We start from the raw sequence: 24728 nt of genomic DNA on the forward strand, positions 1-24728 counted from the left end.
TGTATATAGCGCCATTTAACAAAAGTGCATGGCTACTTCTAACATGCATGAGGCCAACATCCCCCTAACCTCTTTTCCTTTGGAAGATTCTAGGGAGTATTTATTTTCCATAACCATCAAGCATCTTTAGTTGCTTGTGACTATGATTTACTTTTATTCTTCCCTGCATTACTATTCAGACCCATAGTTTATCTTCATCTATCTTTCCTTCCTCACCCCGCAGGTTAGCACCTACAGGAAAGAAAAAGAGATCAAAGTCTATTCTGCTTTCCTCTTTCAATTTGATCCCCCGGGGAAACCAAAAGTAGCACAGATGTAACACTAACTCCTTGGCTACAGAGAGTCCTCAGATTTAAGGAGAAACAGGAAATTATGCTATCTTTGCCTTTTTATCACAAGGTATCTCTCATCAGATAAGCAGCAGACCTTGGCTGAAGAGCAGAAGATGCAACAGGGATGGAAGAGATGCTGCTAAAATGGGTGCTGGGAGGGACACAGGGGTAGAAAAGGAGCAGGGAGTCCACGTAGCCCCCATGAGGCACAAAAGGATTTAGAACTGGGGAACACTTATATTCCCCTTAGCCCAACTCTATAGGGACTGGAAGCTGGGGTACTGCAGGCTCTACAGTAAACATAAAAACAGATGTAGAATGTTCCTCCAGGTGGGGCTTGGGGGGTGCTTTCATATCCATTGATTAGAAGAAGGGGACACTGTTAATAAGGGAAACTGCAGTATGTGAGTGTTTCTAAATCATGCAAATGATGTGACTATCTCTTCCAGTGCCATCAGGTGTGAGAAACTGCATCATTTCCCACTCATCACCACCGTCAAGAGTATGTGCTGTAACCTCTCAGAGGACTCTGTGTCAATACAAGGGGTGACTCTTTAGCTTTTCCATTTATTCTCATCCCTATCATGATCATCTTCAGTTTATGAAGGAATAATTACCAACAGATACCAGGCTCCTTTATTCTTATCCACACCCCCCCCCCCAATCATTGGTTTTGATCACTGGAGCTTAATTACCTGTCACCAAATTTTTAAAGAAATGGCAACCAGAATGAGGTGCGTGGAGTAACACGGAGGTCACGACTGCACGCGTGGCTATGAAGGGTGGATAAGACAGACACTAGAACGTGACTATGAGTCAAACCAGCCAACGTTTATGGAAATCACCACATATATTTATTAATTGCTTTAAGCAGTTTCATGAACTGACTCTCCAGCTTTAAATACTCCAGAGCTCTGCTGAAATAGTTTATTTCACTGAAGGCCTAAGCGCCATAAGAAGTTCCACCATGGCTACTGCCTCAAAATGATGTGAAAGACACCGTGTTACATTAACAAATATTGGTTTCCATTATTTAGTTACACTGATTTACTTTACTATATTGCGATGTGTTTTCTATCCCCCCTTACAGAGGTCCCACTAAAATGCCAGTGCCATTCTTCATAGACATCTTAAGTCTCACGAATGTCACAGGAGTACAAAAGACTGAAATGTCATTTTAGAGACCAAACAAAAGGTGTTCAAAATGAGATTTGTGGCTTGACATCTTCAAGCATAAGGCCCTTTGATGTTAAATTCTTACCACCTCACTTATTTCATCAGAATTAATACAAAAGACACACTTACCAACCAAGACAACAAGTCTGTATTTTTCATTAGTTTGCCGCCGATAGGGTGTCACTTCCTCATATGTAGGCACATCAGCTGTATCGTACTGGTCACTCTTCTTGCATTCATACATGGACTTATTTGTTTTCTTATCTTTTCTACTAAGACGGAAACTTCTCCTAAAACCAGCTGCAAAAATATATATACATATATATATTTTTTTAGTAATAAGAACTAAAGAAAGAAACCTCAAAAAGACAAAAATTAAAAAACCCTCAAATCTGGCTGGATTTTATGAACCATAACGCTGTTACAAGTATATTTTGTAACAGAAAAAAACAAAGATACTTCACAATTTCATTAAAACAATTTATAAGAGAATCGTCTAACATTTATCTCTGTAGTTTTATAAATTTTATTCAGTTCCAAACCATGAAGAGTTCTTTCCAGAAATCAATGAGTAAAATACATACAAAGCAAAGTAAGTTGAAAATCATAATTTATCATGGATTAACTGATGAACACATTTGATAAGCAAAAAGCTAAAAGCCCTATAAAAATGTCAAATATAAATGATGACTTCGTTCATTCATAAACACTAGAATATTTTGTTTTGTATTGTAAGCATAACCTAACAACATACCTGTTGCACAGACAAGCATCTATTGTTGAATAAAAAGAAAACTAAATTAGGGACAGCTCAGTGTCAGACATGCCTATACATGGATCAGGCTGACGGAACGAGCCAGTCACAAAGAGCAAGTTCTTTAAATTTATGAGACTCCAGTGGAGGGGGAGTAAATGACCAAGTCCAGGTCCTTTTTCTTCTATGGAATGTCTATGTTTTTATAATTTGAAGCCTACTGAAATTTGGAAATAAGATTCATAGTCTCGACTGTGTACTCCCATCAATAGATCACATGATCTTTTGCTAAAATCAGTTTAGAAGTACTTCAGTAAATTTGATGTCTGCTTCAGGAGACCTCTCCAGCTCACTGCTACCATTTTTCACACCAAGAGCTCCAAAAGCTGAGGCAAAAGTTCTTTTTCTCAGTCAATCCCCATTTCATTCTGCTTGCCCTTCATGTTGTTGCATCACTCAGGTTTTACTTCCTTTCTAGAATAGTGATGTTTATCATACACAGTATGATTGCATCCATATAAACAGTATGAATTCGGCAAGAAATGCAATCAGTTCTTGACCTAACCAACTCTCAAAATCCAGACTTTGAGGAAGAGAAAACTGTTCTGCTTATTGAAACGTTTTATAAATATATATAGTTGTATATGTATTTATATATATACATATATATATGTGTACATACACATATATATACACACATATGTACACACATATATATACACACATATATCCATATATATATGTATATATGTATCAGCTCCATAGTACAAAGCAAAATGCACATTTTTAAAATTAAAAAGTACATTTTTAAATGTAAAGAAATACATCCTCTTAGAAAATGATATTTTTTTCTCTTGAAAAAATATTGATCAAATTTGATTAGTAAAATAATTTTTAAATAGAGGTATTTTATAATAAAATGCAAGAATGTTAAAACTATTTTGTTTGAATTTTAGGAACCATAATGAAAAAGAATATTACCACTGGATTTAAGAAATTAATAGGATTCAAAATAAAGGCCAGTATTGAAAACAATTATCAATAACCATGGAGTTATATACCACTCACCTTACGGGTTCCCAGTTTAACAAAAAACCAGCCAGGCTATTAAGAATCAGGAGATACAACTTCATCTGATAGTATATTTCTGTGGCCTACCACGAGTCATTCTGATTTTGAGATACTTGGATTATTTGAGGGGAAAGATTTACAAAGGATTTGAGACAAGAGTTAATCACTCCAAAGCTCTCATATCAAAGGCACAAGGCAAAGAGAAAAAGGCAAATTGGACAAGTGATAAAACATTGGTATTTCTCAAAGAAGGATGAGATTCCAGGGAAGCACAGGGGGAAATGAGCCAACCGGGCCCCAGGATGAAGAAAAAGTGTCAATTCTAAAAGCACACAGACAGGCAGGATTTAAACTTCTATATAAAGGGTCATAGAAAGTTGTTTATTATCGTGTCTCTTTTCAGGATATTGGGGAAAGGGTCTCAAGAGGTTCCCTTACATCTGAGTCCTCACAACGTCACCCCAGAAGTGGGAGGGATCCTTACAACCCCCACCAGGGCTTTAGCGCAATGCTTCTCAGACCAATTTGCAGAAATTAGTTATGCCATCCCAACCCACCCCCACCCCCATTGCTGTCACCTGTGACTGCTGGCTCACTCTGGAATCCAGAAGATGGCTCCGGGTTGAGCACAAAAATTACACATCAGCTATTCTAATTCTTTGATGCTGGTGTTTCAGAGTGTTCGAATTTCAGGTTCCCATGGTTGTCTCATGTAAGGCAATTAGAGGATAAGCAGGTAGAAAGGGAAACTTCTTCGTGGTTATTGCTTGCATGGAGGGAGGGTTTTACTCAAGTCACTAACAAACTTGTGGCCCAGGAATGACTCTAAGTAGGACATAAATGCTTCATCCAAAGCAAATGAAGTCCAAGAGTGAAAACCTGAAAAAATTTCTGAGCCACGAATTCTAGCTGAATCCTGCATTTCAGTGAAAGTGTTTACCTAACTGAGTTTTTACAATTAACTGAAGCTTTTACTTTCATTATAAACAGTAAAGAGATGGTGGGGAAAAGAGAGAAGGTAATCAGATTTCTGGTGTGAGGTTCTCGGGACATCAGAGATGGGGACCATGGTCCATAGGGTTAGTTTGGTGACATTCATTGTAGGGTGCTTGATACAAGTTTTCTAAATTCAAGTAATTTAAAAAGGCAATAGCAAAGCCCTACTTCATTCCTGTTTCATTCTCTTAATGTAAATTTCAACAAAGAAAGCAGGACACATTTGGTACTGTCACAAGAGAAAATTCTAAGAGGCAGACGTAAGGACCAAATACCGCATACGAAGACACAGTGCTGCAAGGAACCTGGGAGACCATCTGGCCCGTTACATCCTTACTCCCTGGCCACACAGACGTCACAGACGTCACTGGACTTGCCTGCGCACCATGACACGGTCCTGACCTCATTCACGTCAGTTTTCCAGGTGGCAACTACCGAGCGACTAGAATTCCCACAGGTTGTGAAGCTTAAGTGTCTTGACCCAAAACACTCACAAAAGAAAAATGGCAGTCAGGTCGTCACGCCAATTCTATTAGAGCAGCAGCAGCAGTCCTGAGTGGTAAAAATCGAGGACCACAGGTGGCCAGGTCTGGGTCACCACAGGCTCTGACACAGCTGTGTGATTTGCCAACTTTTTCAAACACTTACCTGAAGGCTCATTCCTCAACTTTAAAATGAGTATAACAGTATCCACCTTACAGGGTTGTTAAGGATTAAACAAGCAATTCATATAAAGCATTTGGTCCAAGGGAGCCTGGGTGGCTCAGTCGGTTAGGCGTCCAACTTCGACTCAGGTCATGATCTGGTTCATGAGTTCGAGCCCCACACCAGGCTCTCTGCTGTCAGTGTGCACCCCGCTTTAAATCCTCTGACCCCTGTCTCTCTGCCCCTCCCCTGCTCGCTGTCTCTCAAAAATAAACAAACATTTAAAAAAAGTAAGTAAAGCATTTGGCCCAGTACCAAGCATATGGTAAATACCTACATATACTGGCTATGGATTAGTACTTGATTATGTCTCCCACTAACTGAAAGTACCTAGAAGGCAGAAACATATATCTCCCTGTGTTCCCACAGTACACGGTCTACTAGCAAGAAAGGGAAAAATAAGTTAAGGGTCTTATTAACAAGTTTTTAATTGGCTGTTATAAAAGAACAGCATTTAAATATAAAGAATAGTTATTAAAATTAAAGCCAGATTTAAAGATGTTAAATATTAAAAGTACCCTATTAAAGTAGTAAAGCTTTTTAAAGAAACACAGCAGAAAAAATTTAGCATGCACTATCCTTTCACTTTTTCCTGCCCCCAGATAATCTCTCTAGGGATATATGTTATTTCTGGTACAATATTTAAATTTAAAGAGCATCCTTCTCTTCTGTCTTCTTATCACGATCATGTACTCTCCTGAGGCAGATACCTGTTTATGTTCCATATTTATATCCCACAGTGTGTGTGTGTGTATATTTTTTTTATTATATATGTTATATATCCACACATATAAATACACAGAATAAAATAAAAATTCCCAACCCAGAGCAACCAGTAAAAAACAGCTGGAACAGAGGATATGACAAAAGGTACAAAATTCAGAGTAATTGCTTGTGATGGTTTCTCAGACCAAAAGAACAAAACAGGCTATTTTCCAAGAATCTATCCCCCGTGAGTAGTCTGGGGTCATAGCTCATTCAGTGTGCCGTTCAAGGCAGTGCAGAGACGGTGATTTTCAAACCTGGGTAACACAGTGAGCGATGTGTCAGCACACCTGGGCTAAGTCTAAGCTTAAAGGAGAGTTAACTCTGTGTCAGGAAGAGGCAATTTCTTACCTTCAGCTTTTGTGTGGTTCTCTAATTAAAAGGAAGATTTAAAAATGTAGACTTGAACTGAAAGTAAGCAAAGCATTCTTTCAGGTAACTGAAAAACCTAGGACCTATTTAATTCCAGTTCACCGTCAACGCACAAATCTTAGCAAGAACTGGCTTTAAAGAAGGAAAGGAAACGGAACAGTAACAAGGACTCTGGAGTAAGGGCACAGTTTTACACAAAATATATTTTTCCTTATATTTCACATTTTTGTAATTTATAATTGGCTCAACATTTTTATGGACAGGCTTTTTCCAGCAAGCTTACCCACAGCTGTTAGAGATTTGTGTGTTTTAAAGGAACGACACGTCTACTTTACTACAATAGGAAAGTGACTTTATAGTAAAACTGCAGCTGCGGGTCAGCCCACTAATCGCAAGGAGACACTTCTTATCTAATATTTTCCAGTAGAAATCATTTACAGTGACTTGTTAGCTTATCATATAATTGCGAGGCTTTGTTTAAAGTCTTTTTTACTATAAAAGGAAACAGTTAAATTGCTAGTTTTTTGCTCCTTATTTCAAGAAGATCGCAATAAACATCCCTGAACATTCCCTTTATTCCATCTTGTGGATTATTCCATTAGGGTAAGTTGCCAGAAGCTAGATAGATCTTGTCCACATGCTTCTCAGATCAGTGAAGGACAATGTACGTTTCCACCAGCAGCAAATACAATTACCCATACTACCAGTCTCTCATGAAGGGACTTCTAATTCGCTTTGAAATCTTCAGTGATTTGACAAGTGAAAAACTGTGTATGATTTCATCTTGTCTGTTATTGGAGTTGACCGTTCTTTCACGTTTATCACCCAGCTGCACACCTTATTTCTTCTTTAAATTGTTAACACATTTTGATCACTTTCTTATTGGGGTCTTCATAAATATATACATGTACATATGTCTTCTAAGGTCACAGTCCTTGGCCCTAATTTGATGCAACCACTTAAGATTTTCAACATTCCATTTTGAAGAAATGTAAAATGTTGATGTATTTGAGTCTGTGCATTTCTTTTTGTGACTTCTCCCACTGTTTTTAGGACTTTCCTATTCCTTGGGTCTGATAAATATTCATCTATATTTTCTTAAGTTAAAAAAAAATGGGCTGCATGGCTTTACACTTAATTTTTTTTTATCCCATCTGGAATTACTCAGCTGTAATCATGAGATCAAGCTTGTGAGGTGAGGCTGTAACTTTATATTTTTCTAAGTAATTAACCAATGGTCCCAAAAATACTTACTGAACAATCCTTTCATTACTTTATGTTGATACATTCTTTGTACTGAAGTACCAGATGGCTTATTATGTCACGATGAAAACAATAAAAAAAATAAAAAGGTAATTAATTCTTGGTCTGAGTTTACAGAATTCTCTTATTGATAATATCAATACCAAAGCAACGGAAGTCATGATGGTGGTAGTTGATATGTATTGAGAACTTACTAGATAAGACACCCTTGAAGCCTTTATGTGGATTAATCCATTTAATTCTCACAGCAACCCAATGAGGTAGGCAAAGTACTCCATGGATTTAAGTGGCTCTTCTTTTAGTTTAATACGTCAGGGAAAGACAAACACCATATGATTTCACTCATATGTGGAATTTAAAGAAATGAAACAGATGACCATAGGGGGGGAAAAAAAGAGAGAGGCAAACCATATAACAGTCTCTTAACTATAGAGAACTGACGGTTGGTGGAGGGGAGGTGGTGGGGGGATGGGTTAAATGGGTGAGGAGTATTAAGGAGGGCATGTGTGGTGATGAGCACCAGGTGTTGTTTGCAAGTAACTGATGAATCACTAAATCCTACAAGTGAAACTAACATTATACTGTATGTTAACCAACCAGAATTTAAATAAAAATTTGAAAAAAAAAAAGATCACCAAGACTGGTTCAAATATTAAATGATGAAAACAGCAAGTCTGAAAAGTTACTCTAAATACACAGATGTACGGTAGAAAAAATGATGAGCCTTCTGTTACTTTATGAAATAAGTAAATAAGAAAAGATAAAGGAGCAGTAGCGTATTCTAGGGTTTAAAAATCGTAAGCTCTTTTCTGTTAGAGACATTTTTTCCAAATATAACAATACATTTTGGATACATCTCTGTATTCAACATGATGTGTAAAATATAAAAATATACACAACAGTGTCACTGCCCTCCAAAAGCTCCCAGTCTACCAAGAGACACAGGAATATTCCCAAATACTTGTAATTTAAGGGGTTTTGCAACACAGGCTCATGACCAGAAACTAAGATTTTTAGCAAGTTCTCTAATTCAACACTGACACTTCTTTTAAGTAAAAAAAAAAAATAATAATAATAAATAAATAAATAAATAAATAAAATAAACTCAGGCAGTTGTGACTTGGTCATTGGCAAAGCCATTTCACTACATTTATATAACACCATTCACTCAAAGAGTATAAAATTTAATGCTTACATATGTAAATTAAGAATCATTTGCTATTAAAATAAGCTTCATGTTATAGATAAGTATTATACCTATCAATTCTATGATTTCATATGTTACTGGTATTTCCAACAGTAACAAAATTAAAAAAAAAAAGGCTTGAAGTATCCAACATATACATAAGTATGGGAATGGTTTATTACACATTTTTGCAAAGAAATGAGGTTGACGTCATTAAAATTACAATTCTAAAAATTTAGAGCACCATAAAATACATTTGATATAATAATAAGTGGAAAAAACTGAGCAGAATACAACAGTCATACTACGAGAGCTTTACTTTTTTACTAATATAAAAGTGGGTATGGATAAAACAACGTGGAAGAAAATGCATAACAACAGACAATGGTTGTGTTAGGGTGAGAGGGCTGTGGACAATTTTTATTCTGTTTTTCAAATTTTCTATGTCACAAAATTTTAAAATTTGAACAAAAAAAAGCCCACAAAACACAGAGTTCATAATATATGAACAACCAAACAAATGAAATCCACTACTGACAGATGTATTGTGTGCCATACCAACCTAAAATACAAAATCCGTTTTGACTGTGTCTCAGACATAGGGTCTAGTCTTCTGTATTTTGAAATGATTGTGGTAATAGACATTTTTATATTTACAATAGCTAGAAACAGCCAGTAAATTAAAATATTAAAAAAGCAATAGAAGTAAAAATAATGGAAAATGATTTCTTAAAAATAATATAGGATGAGAACTAAAGATCAAAGGTCAAGAAGACAGAACCAAAGGTCAAGACAGAGAAAAGCAGAGTTTTGAAAACTTATAACCAAACTAATACAACTGATGTGAATTCTGTTTTAAAAATCATAAATTGTTCTTGCATTCTTTGTTCCCATAAATAAGTAACTTTGGTGTGAATTTACAATGTAAATATTTCATTTTAATAATTATTTTTCATAAAATTTTAAGACAGATGGCATTTTATGAACGTCTATGAACACAAAAGGCCCTCCAACAGAGTCAAGGTGACTCACCACCAATTGTAGCAGCCCCAGAAATCACACATGTGAACAAGTGAGATCTGCCTTTCTGGTTCAAAGAAAATAAATACTATAATGTTACCACGTATAATTTTCAAATAGGACAGTTTCAATCTTTGGTTACACTTCTTTGATATAACCAATTTGGTCTCATAACATCAAATATTAATGTATTCCCGATGTTTTTAATAATAAATGAGCTTTCGCTTTGTTTCAATTTTACAGATGTTTGTAGAATGGGAAAAGAAGAATCTCGGTGCAATTGTTTGAATCATCAAATAGGAATATTGATCAGAGGAATCTCAAAAGTTAGAGATTTGAGGAAGGTTCCAGTCTAAAGGTCCTAATTTTTAAAGGAATACACTTACTTGATATCAACAGAGTCAAGAAAACTGCTTAGTTTCTTAAAAGGAGATAAAAATAAACACTTCAATTCTTTTTCTCTCCTTAAATACATGAAAATGTGTTTTTTTTTTTAACTTGGGAGAACTACAACACATTGTATGAAAATCATTTTTTGTATCTTAAAACACCGGATTAATTTGACAAAGCTAATATTTAATAGTTCAATAGGTACCTTAGTTACAAGGAAGAAAATATTTTAATGCAAATGAACTTTTTAAGAAGATTAAAAAACCTCACATAGACATTAATAAAAATATGCAGCTGGAAACTATTACACAATGTTAGGCTCCTGCTAACAAAACATTGAAAATTTCCATTAAAATAAACATTTTTAATATAATGCCAATGTTGCTATAATGATAGAAATCATAACTGACATGTAAAAACTATGTGGACATGATCCTGAGACAAAAATATTACTGAAATGATACTTCCATAGTATCCCAATCATCAAATTGTCCCAAAGACACTTAAGGATAATTAGGAACGAACAAATAAACAGATAAAAATCTTGAGAGGAGGTTTAAATTGAAAAGAAACGCCAATATAAAACTATAAAAGTAACTGAGATGTGAAAAGCTGGGGTAGGCAGCTTCTTCTACTCATCTTCTAAAACAATGTCCGAAAAAGAAAAAATCATCCAAGACACATGAACATGACCATGGATTGTATTAACCAACTTTACGTATGCTAATTTTGTATAGAAAGTGGAACAAGGCCTTTGAGCAAATACAAAATTCACCTCTGGAATGTTACACGTTTAAAGTTGCTCTCAATAAAACTTAATGTTCAAATGCCATAAACACCCTTGAATAATTCAGCTCATCTCAAGCTAAAAATAAAAAATAGAAACTCAAAGTACCTAGTGAAATCATGGAAGCTAATACAAGATACCAGTTTGCAATTTCCAAGAGAAAAAAAAAACTACTTCGGTCTTAAAAAGTTTTCCTGATACCACTGACAACTTCTTTTTAAAGCATAGCATAGTATTACCACAAAAAAAGAGAAACCATATGAGAATTTAATTTTCTGCCAGCCAGCTAATAAAGAAATGAGTTTTTACTTATTTTACATGCTTTCAAAATTATGAGAAAATACAGTATGCACACATAGAATTAAATATAAAAATATAGTCCTAAAAAGAGGAGAAATTGATTTTAAATTTTAATATATTTTTTTAAGTTGAGTCTATGCAACCTAAAATTCTCCAAGCAGGAATGGTTTCTTTCTGTCAGAGAAAATATTTCCAAGTAGTATTCCAGACATGTTGAGATTATGCAGAGTTCTTGTTCAAGAAAGAACCTGTACCATTTTTAAAAGAATGCTTCTAAATGTTCTCTTTGTATAAATTTTACTTTTTGGAAGAATATTAAGGCAGTATATTTAGACATAACTGTACTTACCTACAAAACATTCTTTACTAAAATGTCTTAATAATGGAGCAAATGGGAATTTTTACTAGGTTTATAAAATAGGCAGTGTAACTGGTTGAGAATCAATGGTGCTTACACATAGAAATAAGAAATAGGATTAGGAAAAAAAACACACACACAGAAGTAGAGATAGGTAAATAATAACATTTAAAAGAACAGCAAACGTACAGTTGTGTTTATATTGAACTTTATGGTAAATGCTTCAGTTATTTTAAATAGAAAGAACAGTCTTAACTTACAGAAGTCCCCAAACTGATTTTGTTTTAAAAGAATGCATGAAGTACTCCAGTCAGGCCAGAAGTGGAGAAACTGATGATTTTTCAGGAAACCATTTGCAAGAAATTATGTTTGAAGACAGACGCATGATAAGGATGCATGGATTATAACACGATGTCTATAATGAATTAACCAGAGTAAAAACATTCTGTAATTCTTACCAATGTAAAAAAATATTCTTCATATAAAGTATTCTGTACTACATTAGGAAAAAGGAGAGAATCTTCAAAGCTGACTATTGTACTCTTGAGAAACAATGGCTGTATAGAAGCCAACACACACACACACACACACACACACACACACACACACACACTTCCACACCATCCACCAAAGCTAAACAAAATTTTCAAGAGCTTGTGAGACGAAATTAATTACTCCTAATTATTCATATATTTATATAAATATAAATGGTTTGACAATCTTTATATACAGGCAGCCCTTGACTCACAGGGATTCAACTTTAAAAGGTCCAGGTTTTACACTTCATATTTACAGCATACTATCAACTTATCTTCATGTTACTGCCATAAAATTTTATGCAATTCACACAACTTACACTGCCTGCTCAGTGAGCTTTTTCCTTCCTTCCAATAATAACAGCTAAATCTCTTTTATTGATAAGCAGACCTCTAAGAAATGCAGCATGTTACACATCAGTAAGAATCATCCCACACAGTGTACATTTGGATCACTGACAGCTGATTAAGTATGGTTTTACAATATAATTCTTATACAAACAGACATTCAATTCTTGGAGTATTATAATGTTACTTCTTTTGAAAGAGTCAAATTAGATCATTTTTTGACACAGAATGTCAAAAATGTAATGGTCTTGAGGTTAAGGGCTACTTATATATGTTATAACGTGCTTGATTTTATGCACTTCAGAGAAAGTGAATATAATCAGATGTATTCACTGAGCTACTGGCCTGATTTAGATCAATAGCTGTCATGAATCTACAAGCAGGCCCTGGGTAGCCCCATTTTTGGTCCGAGGGTATTGTGTCTACAGGGTAAATCACTTCTGTTTTTCCCCTCCTTCTGTAGACTCAGGAGATAGAGTGTGAAGGAGGATGAGGTGCAAGGGTGAAGTTCTAAAATAAGCCAGAGTCTCAGAAATTTTTCTTAATTGTCCTTGGAAAAGTCCTCCTGAGAAGTCTAAATTTCTGGAAACTCCCTTGACTATTTTCCAGAGCTTTCCTAGAACTGGATAAATGTGCTATGCACCGAGGATGGATATAGACCCATCCTGTGTACATGGATATTCTTTAAAACTAGTGGCACTCAATGTATATGTGAAAGTTGTGGTATCTGTTGGGATTTGATGTACACCAGGGTACTATGGTCATTTGTACGATACAGTGACCAAAATGTCCCCAAACCGTCTAGTTGACTTGTACTGTTCACACTACTTCTGTTAGTAAGAAAAACACTGATGGGAAATAACAGATCTCCAAAGGGTAAATTTTTCCTCAATGTGATAATTACCATAGACATAGAGGAGGAGAATGTTATGGTTAATTTTATGTGTCAACTTGGTTGAGCAATACTGCCCATATAGATATTTGTGCCAGCATTATCCCGATGTTTCTGTGAAGGTGTTTTTTTGGATGAGATTAACCTTTGGATCAGTGAACTTCAAACGAAGCACATTACCTTCTATAATGTGGGTGGGCCTCAACTAATCAGTTGAAAAAAAAAATCTCCCCTAAAGAAGAAGGAATTCTGCCAGCAGAAGGCCTTTGGACTCAAACTACAACTCATTTCTGGGTCTCCAGCCTGCTGGCCTAACCTACAGATTTTGACTTACCAAGCCTCCACAATCATGTGAGCCAATTCCTTAGACTCACACACACACACACACACACACACATACACACACACACACACTCACTCTCTCTGTCTCTCTCTTTCTCTCTCTCTCCCTCTCTCTCTCTCTCTCTCTCTGTGTGTGTGTGTGTGTGTGTGTGTGTGTGTGTGTGTACACAGTTGCCTGAATAATATAAAGGATTAGAAGGGAAATGTTAAAATTTTAGAATAAACTAGCATTTCTTAGTGAAGAAATAAATTACACTTTAATATCATTTAGAATAGAGAAAATCAATGAAAATCAAACAATAAAATTGACAAACCGTTAACATACATAGATCAATAAAAAAAGAGAAGACACAAATTATTAACTTTAGGAATGAAAGAGGGGACATTGTTACCAAGAGGAAATAAAAAGATTTTAAGGGAATACTATCAATAGCTGTATGCCAACAAATTGGATACTCTAGATGAAATAGAGAAATTACTAGTGATTTATTACTCAAACTGAAAAAAGAAATAGAAAATCTGAATAAACCTTTAAGGAGCAAAGAGACTTAAATAGTAATCAAAAACTTTGCAAAACGAAAAGCCCAGGACCAGATGGCTTCACAGATGAATTCTAGCACATGTTTAGAGAATAAGTGACACAATGAAACAAATTTACGAACACTTTAAAAAAGTGTAGGGAACACTTCCCACTCCATTACATGAGGCCAGTATTATCCTGATACCAAAGTCAAAGAAGTCACTAGAAAAAGAAAGTCTATAGACCAATATCCCTATTCCTCAAAATACTAGCAACCCAAATGCAGCAGCATATATGAAGGATTATATCTCACGAGCAAGTGGGTCTTGTATTAGCAATGTAAGGTTGGGGTCAACATATAAAAGTCAATCAGTGTTATACGTCACGTTGCTAGAATGAGGAAAAAAGCCACATGATCATATCAATTGATGCAGAAAAAGGATCTTCTACATACACGATAAAGTATTCTTCAAATAGAGATGGTTTCACTACTTCCTTGCCAATCTGGAGGACTTTTATTTTTTTCCCTCGCCTAACTGCTCTGGCTTCCACCTCCAGTACTATGGTAAATGAAGAGACCAGAATGCACATCCTTGTTAGTTTCTGATCTTAGGGAGAAAATTCTCAGTCTTCCACCATTAAGCATGCTGTTAGCTGTTGGGTTTTAGTAGATGCCCTTGAACAAGTTGAGGAAATTCCTTTCTTAAGTTTTTATCATGAGAGGGTGTTGAATTTTGTCAAATGCTGTTCAACTCAACCATCTACCAACTGTTCATCAAGGTTGCGGGTACCTCCCACATCGCTATATCAAAGGTTGATTCTCTTCCCTCACCTTACTTGAGCACTCCTTCCCTTCCTACAACTTCTCTTTTATTGGCTCCTAGAAAAATCACATCCCTGGATATCCTTCTATTTCATTTATGGTTCTTCTCTTGTCCAAGCCTACATCCGCTCCCTGGTGATCTCATCCAGCTTCATGGCTTTAAATCTTACCTAACTTTGACAACTTCTGAATCAACAGCTGGAACTCAAAACTGCCTATCCAGTTGCCTATTGAACAATTCTATTTGAGTATCATAAACTCAGCATATCCCACAGAGGACACTTGATTTCCCCCCACCCCAAACCTCTACTCCACAGTCTCCGCCATCTCAGGAACTGGTGACTCCACCCTTGCAGTTACTAAGTCCAAAAATGGTCTCATCCTTGATTCTCCAACTTGTCTCAAAATCCTGTCTTATCTGCAGAATGTATCCCAAATCTCATATCGTATGATTACCTCCGCTGATAATATTTTGTTTCCAGCCACAATCATTTCTTGCCTGGGTTCCCACATAGCTCCCTGTCTCTGCCCTTGCTCCCTTGCAGTCCCTTCTCAACAGACCAGCCAGAGTGATCCTTAAAAATGTGTCAGGTCATGTCATTGCTCAGAACTCTTCAAGGATTTCAAATCTTACACACAATGAAGAGCCCCTCTGTCCCCTTCCTCTCCACTACCATTCTGTTATGCTGCCAACCTCAAGTCCTATCCATCCCGTGTTCATTGGTCTCCTTACTCACCCTTGGATGCGTCAGGGTCCTGTCTCAGGGCCTTTGCACGTGCTTGTTTCACTCCTTGGAATTCTCATTCCCCACAAGGCTGCTTTTCAGTTTTTTGCTCAAATATGACCATTACACAGAGGCCTTCCTTAACCACTTAATAGAAAGTTGAAGCCCAGGGTGCCTGGATGGCTCGGTCAATTAAGTGTCCAACTCTTGATTTCTGCTTAGGTCTCATGGTTTGTGAGATTGAGCCCCATGTCGGGTTAAGATTCTCTGCTTAAGATTCTCTCTCTTTCTCTCTCTCTCTCTCGCTCGCTCGCTCGCTCTCGCTCTCTCTCGCTCTCTCTGTCCCTCCCCTGCTCACTCTCGCTCTCAAAATAAATAAGTAAACTTAAAAAACAACAACAACAAGGAATCTGAAGCCCCATTTCCCCAGTTCCTCCTGTTTTGTTTCTTTATAGCACTAATTGCCATTTAAGGTATTATATAATTGATTTAGTTGTCAGTCCTCAACCTACCCCCAATATGGAAGCTCTATGAAAGGGTATTTGTTTTGATCTTTGTTGAAACTCCAGTGCCTAGAAGAGTCTAGAACATAATAGGCATTCAATAAATATTAGAGGGGAAAATCCAGAAATACTACTATAATACAGTTATATTTTGTAAATACCAGAAGAAACTGCTAACCAGGGTTAAAGTGGTTGTGCCTTGAGGGAAAAGGTAGGACTAGAAAGGAAAAGGGAAAGATACACTTGTTTTGGGTTTGCAAGACTTGCAAATACTATTTGACTTCTCAATTTATTAAATAGAGCCATATGGCATTCTATTGCCTTCTGACCTACAAAACAGGACTATGAAGCAATTTCATGGGCTTAACCTAATGCATATGTTACTCTAATAAAAATACAAAATTTAAAATTATTTTCAAAAATTTTGATGTGGGGAATACAAAAGAAAACTCAGAAGACAGGAGACAATTCACAGATTTGGCTATGTAGATCTTGAAACGTCTAGATGCTACGAATCTTGGAATAGAAAACGGTAAAAGCCAACCAAAAGATCAGAAGAAAATGTGCACAACAGAGAGAGGGCTTAATATTCACGGCACAGGAGGAGCTCATCTAACAAAAGACAAAGAAATTGATAGAATTATTTGAGGAAAAAAAGAAAAACTAATAAAAAGTCACAGCATTAACACACAGTATATTTTAAGGTGTTTACCAGGTAATACTTTTATCATAAAACAGTCATTTATGTTAGCATGTTACTTTCGTGAGACCTCCTTTAAACGTCCACTCTTAACTATAGAGAACTGATGGTCACCATCAGAGAGGTGGGGGGGGGGGAGGTGGGAGAAATAGGTGATGGGGATTAAGGTATGCACTTGTCGTGATGAGCACTGGGGCGATGTACGGAAGTGTTGAATCACTACACTGGATGCCTGAAACTAATATTACACTGTATGGTAACTAGCTGGAATTAAAAAAAAAATAAAGAAAAAATAAAGAAAAAAATAAAATAAATAAAAATCTTGAGGATCTGGCTTTTTAGGGTAAAACAGAATCCCACATAACAGTCAACTTGTTCCATTATATTATATTATTTATAATGTACATAATGTATATAATTGTAGTGTAAAAATAAAAAAAAATAATATAATTTAAATTATATATATAATAACCAGAGGCTATCAAACTTGTTTATCCTGCAAAAGAAAACGTTTCAAATCTGTGGTCCTTATTTGAAGTGTTTCTTTAAAAGAAGACAATCAGAAACACAATTCGTTCATGAATCCTATTCTCTCATATTCGTTTTAAAAACAAGGGTCTTTTTATCGTATGCTTCTCTTCTCAGGCACCTTGCTAGACTCCCTTAACTCAGTCCTCCCTAAATGAACTTCAAGACACGTGAACTTGCTACACACGTCAGACTAAGCATTTAGGCCAGAAGGAAACACCACCATGATGCGCATATATTAAAACACACTGGCCATGTTTTTCCCTTTGCCACCGGAGAGGGCAATTTTCTCTAAGAGCAGGAGCTGAGTGGAATGGATAGCTATAATCTGTCATCAGGGCTTGCAAATTCAGAAGCCTTCAGAAGCTAGACAGGCCGAAAAATCTTAAGTTGTCTTCCATCGACATGAATGCATTTTGCACCACACACTCAGTCCTCGGAGAAACAGGGTGTCCCGTTTTTCTTAAACACAATCTGGCTATATTCATTTCCGCCACGTTGGGGAACATGGATCCCAAGGAATGCATCACTGGTATAACACAAACACCAGCACAGCTGCTAGGAGAACGTCTGCGGACGTCCCGCCTCAGCATGGCAAGACCGTAAGTGGTGGGCACTGTGCTCAACCAGAGACCTTATGCTCCACTTACAGAGTCAGTTGTAACTCAGCTCCAGCTGGTCATCAGAAGATGAAGGCCTAGTGTAGTCATGTCTTCCGTTTCGTCAAAGGAGTCAGAAATTTTTACGTGGAATTTCTCAAATGTGTGGGCCTAACAAAAATATACATTTTGTCCAAACATAGCCTAAAGACTGTGCACTACCAGTTGGATATGAATCATTGTATGATGCATCATATTCCCACCTTACCGAGATGGTGCCCTCTTCTCGTCTGTAATTGGGTGATGTAGCATGGTCTCCTGGAAACAGAAAGCCCTCTGCCTTTTCCTAAAAATTACTAAGGGGCGTGGGGTATCTGCATGTTTTATCTCACCTGCGAATGCCAAGTTCTTTTAATCTAAAGCACTCCTGGAGGCTCAGTCCCACCCCATCTAGTCTGCTTTGGGGCTCTGTTCAACCAAAGTCCTTCTGATTTCAAGACTTTCAAGTCTTTTTTTTTTTTTTTAATTTTTTTTTCAACGTTTTTTATTTATTTTTGGGACAGAGAGAGACAGAGCATGAACGGGGGAGGGGCAGAGAGAGAGGGAGACACAGAATCGGAAGCAGGCTCCAGGCTCCGAGCCGTCAGCCCAGAGCCCGACGCGGGGCTCGAACTCACGGACCGCGAGATCGTGACCTGGCTGAAGTCGGATGCTTAACCGACTGCGCCACCCAGGCGCCCCTCAAGACTTTCAAGTCTTTACCATCAGCTCCATCATCTCTGTCTACGAATGGACCCTATTTCCCTCTCCCACTAAAATACTTCTACTTTCAACTACAAAAATGACCTTAAACCCAACTGCTATCTTTCTTTCACTATCCATTCTTATTCCTTGACACCTCGCGATTTAGCTTCTCAGAGTTATCAGTGATTCTAGGTAACAATGGAGCTCTTGCTAGATCGGGTGGCATTTTATCCAGACCTCATTTTCCTGTAGTTTTTCACTGTCCAGGAAGCCAGCCCTTACCGTGGTCTCAGGGTTCCAGAGCACAGCAGAGAAAGAACACACACATTGTGTCGCCCAAATCTCAATAGGCCTGGTGCTTTGCAACAGTCACCTCTCCCCATGTTACTCCTTCCACCTTCATCCCCTGCTGCTAACTATAATTCCACCTTACGCTTGGTGCCCAATTCTAACGTCATCTCTTATGGGACCGAGTCCTTCACTGCTGGGATGATCATCCCCTCAATCCTTGAATTACAGCATTTTATGTGACTCTCATCAGATACCGCATTATACCACAGTCACTCACTGGATGGATACACACTACCATCTAATTGAGGTTTATGCCCTTCAAGTCAGGGAGAGTAGGTACCTCTCTCTATTTTTGAGAGAGGTAGAAGCTTGTAGTAATGTCTGCCCATCTCTTCACATCTCCCTTTTGGCCAACGGACATTAGCACATGTGATGTGAGCAGAGGCTTCACATACATACTGGCGATTTTTTTCTCTGTTGCCGTCTGGAACCCTGAGATGCTTTACGGGCTAGTGTCCTGGAGGATGAACAACTATAGGACACAGAAACCAGTGGACCCAGTGAGCCCCCTACCCCTCAGACCAACCAGAGCCCAGCCAAACCACCAGACTGCAAAGATTCAGCAAGCTGACACAGACCAGAAGAACCACTCAGCTGACCACAGAATCAGGGCAATAAATACTTGCTGCCTGAAGCCATTAAAGCTTCTAAGAGTGTAAGGAGAAGGGATTAACCAATATACAGAATATTTGGCACACTGTACTGTTCGGAAATGAGTAAAGAACGAATGAAACTTCAACTCCTGTCTGATCATCTACTTCTAGTTTTTCTAGCCTAAAAACGGGAATACTCTAGATTTCGGCATGGAGTTTCTGGTTTGTTTTGTACAATGAAAAACTAAAGGGCAGCATGCTGTCAAAGGTCAAGTATAGGCATTCTATGTGCACAGATATATATGTGGAACAGGATGTACCATTCACTGTCTGTAGGTCCTTAGGTGTTTCCCGTAAGCTTTCTGAACTTCAGTTTCCCTTCAGTAAAGTGGAAAAAATACCACCAGTCTCACAGCATTTGAGATAATATATATTAAATACTAAATATAGTATCTGGCAAATTTCTCCAATAACCAAGAGACATTGTCTAAAATCAAGGAGGGTGAAGCAGTCGTCTCGAAAGCTGTGTTTCGCTGTGTTTCCACACAGTCACCTGTCACGAGTGCAAGTAGGGAACTAGTCAGTTACCTACAAGGCAAGGGCGGGAAAGGTCTGATGTGAGATGTAGATGAAGAGAATTCTGACGCCTTTAACAATTTCCAGAGACCTTGGCTTTTGCTTATAACATCCCTTGGCGTGGCCACGCTGGAAAATTTTCCCTTCCGATACAGATTAGCGCCTTAATCATAGGCTTAGTTATAGTTGGGGCTGTCCAATCAATGGTTATGTAGAGGGGTGTTATGCGAAGAATAAATCATTAGAAGACAAAACCCAAAAAGTTACTTTGGAAGAAGTTATTTCGAAGCTTCGACTAATTAACAGCTAACCAGATAATTTAGAAAAGTCCAGCCGCTGTTAACTACATAAAATGACTTCACCACAGTTTTCATCTTCTATCCAAAAACATACGATGATTTACAAAAATACAGCATCCGGAGAGCTTCTTGGACAGCACCACAAAAGCACACTATGAATTCCTTTATGTCCAACCCACTGAGCCTGTTTCACATAAAGGTTCATGCTACCCCCCCCTACCCCACCCCCCCACCGGAACATCAGAGCATGCTAGGGCGGATATGCTCATTTAAGATAAAACAACATCATGGTTTTGAAGAAAGCAACAGAAAGAAAGAAATCCTCTTCCATGACCGATTGCTCACCTATATAGGTTCCACTGTGGCTACCAGCATATTCAGCATCTTCTGGATGGAGGGTAAAAGCATACAGAACAAAAGCCGAGAAATAAAGCAGAACAGTTAGAGAAGCCCAGCCACAGATGCAAAAAATAAATCACTCAAAACGATTCTGTAAAGCACAGCGTCAACCAGCCCTCACAATGCCACTCTTAAACATAAAACATTTTGTTTTATATTTAAGTTTCGAGTCATGTTTCAAAACATCATGCGATTTGTTTCTTAACCTTCCGCAGGGGTTACCTGATGCAGTTCCAAGGAAATTATAAAAGGTCTGCCTACGATGTTTCTACTTTTCACAGGTAAGAAAATCACCACACTGGATCCCCAAAGTGCGCTTATTTTTGTAAATCAGGCTCTTGGGTAATATGTAAAATACAGAACTTATTTCGGCTCTCTGGATTAGAAAGAAAGGTTACAATGAAGACACAGTCTTTTCTTTTGATGGGAAGACATTCTGTGTCGGGATGAACTAAAGGCAGAATATTTCTATTTTGATTTTGACTTTGAAAAATGAACAGAGGAAAGCAGTTTAAAACAAACAACGTGCTACTCATTATTTCTTGGAGTTAAATGAAAACTGGGTTACGCGTATCTTCAAATTTTAATTTAAGTAGCGGGGCACTTGTTGCTTTAGAACCCTAATCTTCGCATCAATGTACTTCTGGAACTGAGAACACAGCTTGTGCAGACGTCAAATAGTTGAGAAGATGCCCCTGACATCCTTATGTTAAAGTGAGGATGTCGATATATTTGAACAGCATTGAGACTATTGGCAGAGAATAAAACATACTGTTGCAGATTACTTTCTATATTTCTGCTATATGAAACAAAAATAGTGCAGTTCTTTCTAAAACAAAGTCCAATCATGATTTTCAGTTACTGTAATGTCAAGAGGGACGTCTGGATGTACAAAATCTTTTATAAACTACTTGCTATGTTCAATTTAATCCGCCCAGATGTGTACTAAACAAAATTAGTAGACTACGCCAGGGAAACTTTTATACATGTACCTTTAATTTCCTCTGAGAAGCACAAAGAAAATGAGAAAGCAAATGATTAAATGTGCAGAAAACACAAAGTAGGAAGAAGATGCATCTAAGGGAAAAAAAAAATCCACCTACCACACTCAACTGTTTCCACATCTTAGAAAAGCCAAAGGGGGAAAAAAATGTATTTTAAATATTTCAAAGTTGTTAGTCAACAAATAAATAGAATTCATGAAAACCTACATTTTAGACTGCACTGGAGTCTTGGTCTAAAAAGAAGGTGTATACCAAAAGCAGTAAAAGCACAAGCCTTCATTCAGCTTATTAAGTGCCCAAATGGGAAAAATAATGAGGAAAAAACTTTTTTTTTTTTTTTTCAAAATAACACCTTCAACAGGGGATTATCTTCATAGCACAGCTCTGTCTGTAAACTAATCTATCTATTCAATACATAGGATGCATACTTAGACAACCCTTAAAACGCCCTTAAAATGTCTAGGTACCCTCTAAATTTAACAATATTCTGGCAATTATCAACTTATTACAAATATGAAGTGAGTCAGGCAGAACGCTTTACTTCTTTTTGTCTATATTATTTGATGAAAAGTATTGTTTTTGATCATGCATCCTACTGTGTTTATTTTTTTTTAATATATGAAATTTATTGTCAAATTGGTTTCCATACAACACCCAGTGCTCATCCCAAAAGGTGCCCTCCTCATGATGTAAAGTATTTTTAAAAAAAACAGTCTAAAAAATAGTTGTTACTAATAGGACAGAAATTTAAGAGTTGCGTTTGACTTAGGAGACTCACCTTCGGTTAAAGGTGGGAAACAAAATCTGGCAATTTAATAGCAGCAAAATGTAACCATGAGTCAAGGGAGAGCATATTTTGCTACGAGACCTTGTAGAATGAACAGGACAGTTCTCTGCTCACTTCTCTCTCTAAACAGCGGAGTGGGCCAAAGGAAACACTTAGGAGAGAGTGTGCACCATTTTATTTTTATCTTTCAAATACCTATGGGTCCTCCAACTACATTGGTTCTATCTGAACAGCATTAGTAAAAATGGCAAGCACATCGTGTGATTCAGGCTCACATGATAAGTCACCCCAAGTTGTGAGTTTATCTACACTCATTTCTTAGTAGCTGTGAAATGCCATGTACATCTAAGGCAAGTTATCAGGAAACAAATAATAAACTTTGCAATGTGGATTAGGACAAGCCAAGCAACTAGGCTTAGTGGAAATAACACAAGCTGTGCTTCATGTGGGTCAATCTGCAAACTCAGACACGCCACCGTTAAGTGGATTGTTAAACAGAAAGTATGTTTTCTGATAGGAACAACAGGACTGAGTGTTGCACCCCGATTACAGAAACAGTGTCATGTAAATCAGATGACAAAAGCCATGGATCACACACACACGTGCAAAAAAATAAACATCGCCATATCACATAGAGTATGGTATGTTTCATATTCTAATAAAAGGTCGTACATTCTCAGAAGAGTATTTCCTCCACACTCTTACGTAGGAAGAGAACGATATTTTCTGCATGGTACACACGTGCATATACATCCAAGCAAGCATCGTGCTTAATAGACATCCAACAGGAAAAGCAAAGAACACTTTTCCTTAACACTTAGCAAGTTCGAACAAAGAGGAAAATATACAAAAGGCTGATCCCAGAAGACACTTGGGATTACTGCAGGATTCTCAACTATGGTAAGGCACTATTCTGTGCGCTTTAAATGCATAAACTTACTGAATTCTCCAACAACTCTGAAGCCAGTGCTATTATCTCCAGGTTACAGATGGGAATCAGAGGTACAGGGAAGCAAAACACTCTTGGATGTGGACCCACACGATCTGGCTCCAGAGTGTGTTTTTAACTACTACACTATACTAATCACACCAAAATCACTTTTTAAATTACTCTAACTTCAGGCTAGGAAATACAAGTCAGGGGAGAGGTCAAATGAAGTAAGTTTCTTTTAATTTTCCTGTCTACTCCCACCATCTCCCAGCACACCAGCCTCTCGCCCCCTCCTCCCCCAAAGCTTGAGCCACCCAAGTGCGTGTCTCCTGACCGGAGAGGTACAGGAGGCTCTTCCCGGCATTACCAGGAGTCCACTCTCCACAGCAACACTGAAGAGCTGGATGGGAGAATTACAAAAATCACCGAGGAGAGGCCAACAGGGTCACAAAGAGTAATCTTGGCAGTCTTCAGAGAACAGAGTGGAAAAGGCTCTCGTGAAGAGCATTTGACGAGCTCAACATAACAGGGCAGGGGGAACTTTTCCACGCTGCTGGATGCTACTCTATGTAGAGCAACGTCAGATACTCTTGACAAGAGGAGAAACTGTGTCTACATAGGTAATGATAGCACTTACGGGGGCAAAGTTAAATCTCCACCCTAGAAGCTGCTTTCTTATGCCCCGCTCTGCCCCTATGCAATCTTCCCTAAAAGTCTGTAATAATCCACGACCAGTGACCACACCTCTAATTGTTAAGCAACTCTTTCTTACCTGCATGGTACTGGGTCCCCTCGACAAAAGGCAAGAAACAGTATGGCGTTAGAACCCCTCATATGGAAAGGCTAAACGCACACACCCTGATAGTGTTTTAGAAGCAACATCTTCATTTATGGAAGTAGAACACAGTCTACTGAGATGAAAAGTGAGCAACAATAACTAGGCCGTCAGCTCAACCATCTCATGGCATGAGCAGTCAGACGTGCAATTTACAGCTTAGTTCATCTCCACCTCTGTCCACACAAACTCTGACCTCTGGCATCTCCCCCAAAAAA

At 37.7% G+C, this 24728-nt stretch overlaps 1 protein-coding gene across 1 annotated transcript in view; it reads right to left on the reverse strand.

Moving 5' to 3' along the window:
- The window catches only part of MPP7 (MAGUK p55 scaffold protein 7), a 295481-nt gene that overhangs the window by 56668 nt on the left and 214085 nt on the right, over positions 1-24728 (reverse strand). The window contains exon 12 of the mRNA XM_049626949.1: positions 1638-1808. Within this exon, the coding sequence (XP_049482906.1) occupies positions 1638-1808 (171 nt within the window). The remainder of the gene's footprint in view (positions 1-1637; positions 1809-24728) is intronic.

Source organism: Panthera uncia, chromosome B4 (genome assembly GCF_023721935.1).
Source record: "Panthera uncia isolate 11264 chromosome B4, Puncia_PCG_1.0, whole genome shotgun sequence".
NCBI lineage: Eukaryota > Metazoa > Chordata > Mammalia > Carnivora > Felidae > Panthera > Panthera uncia.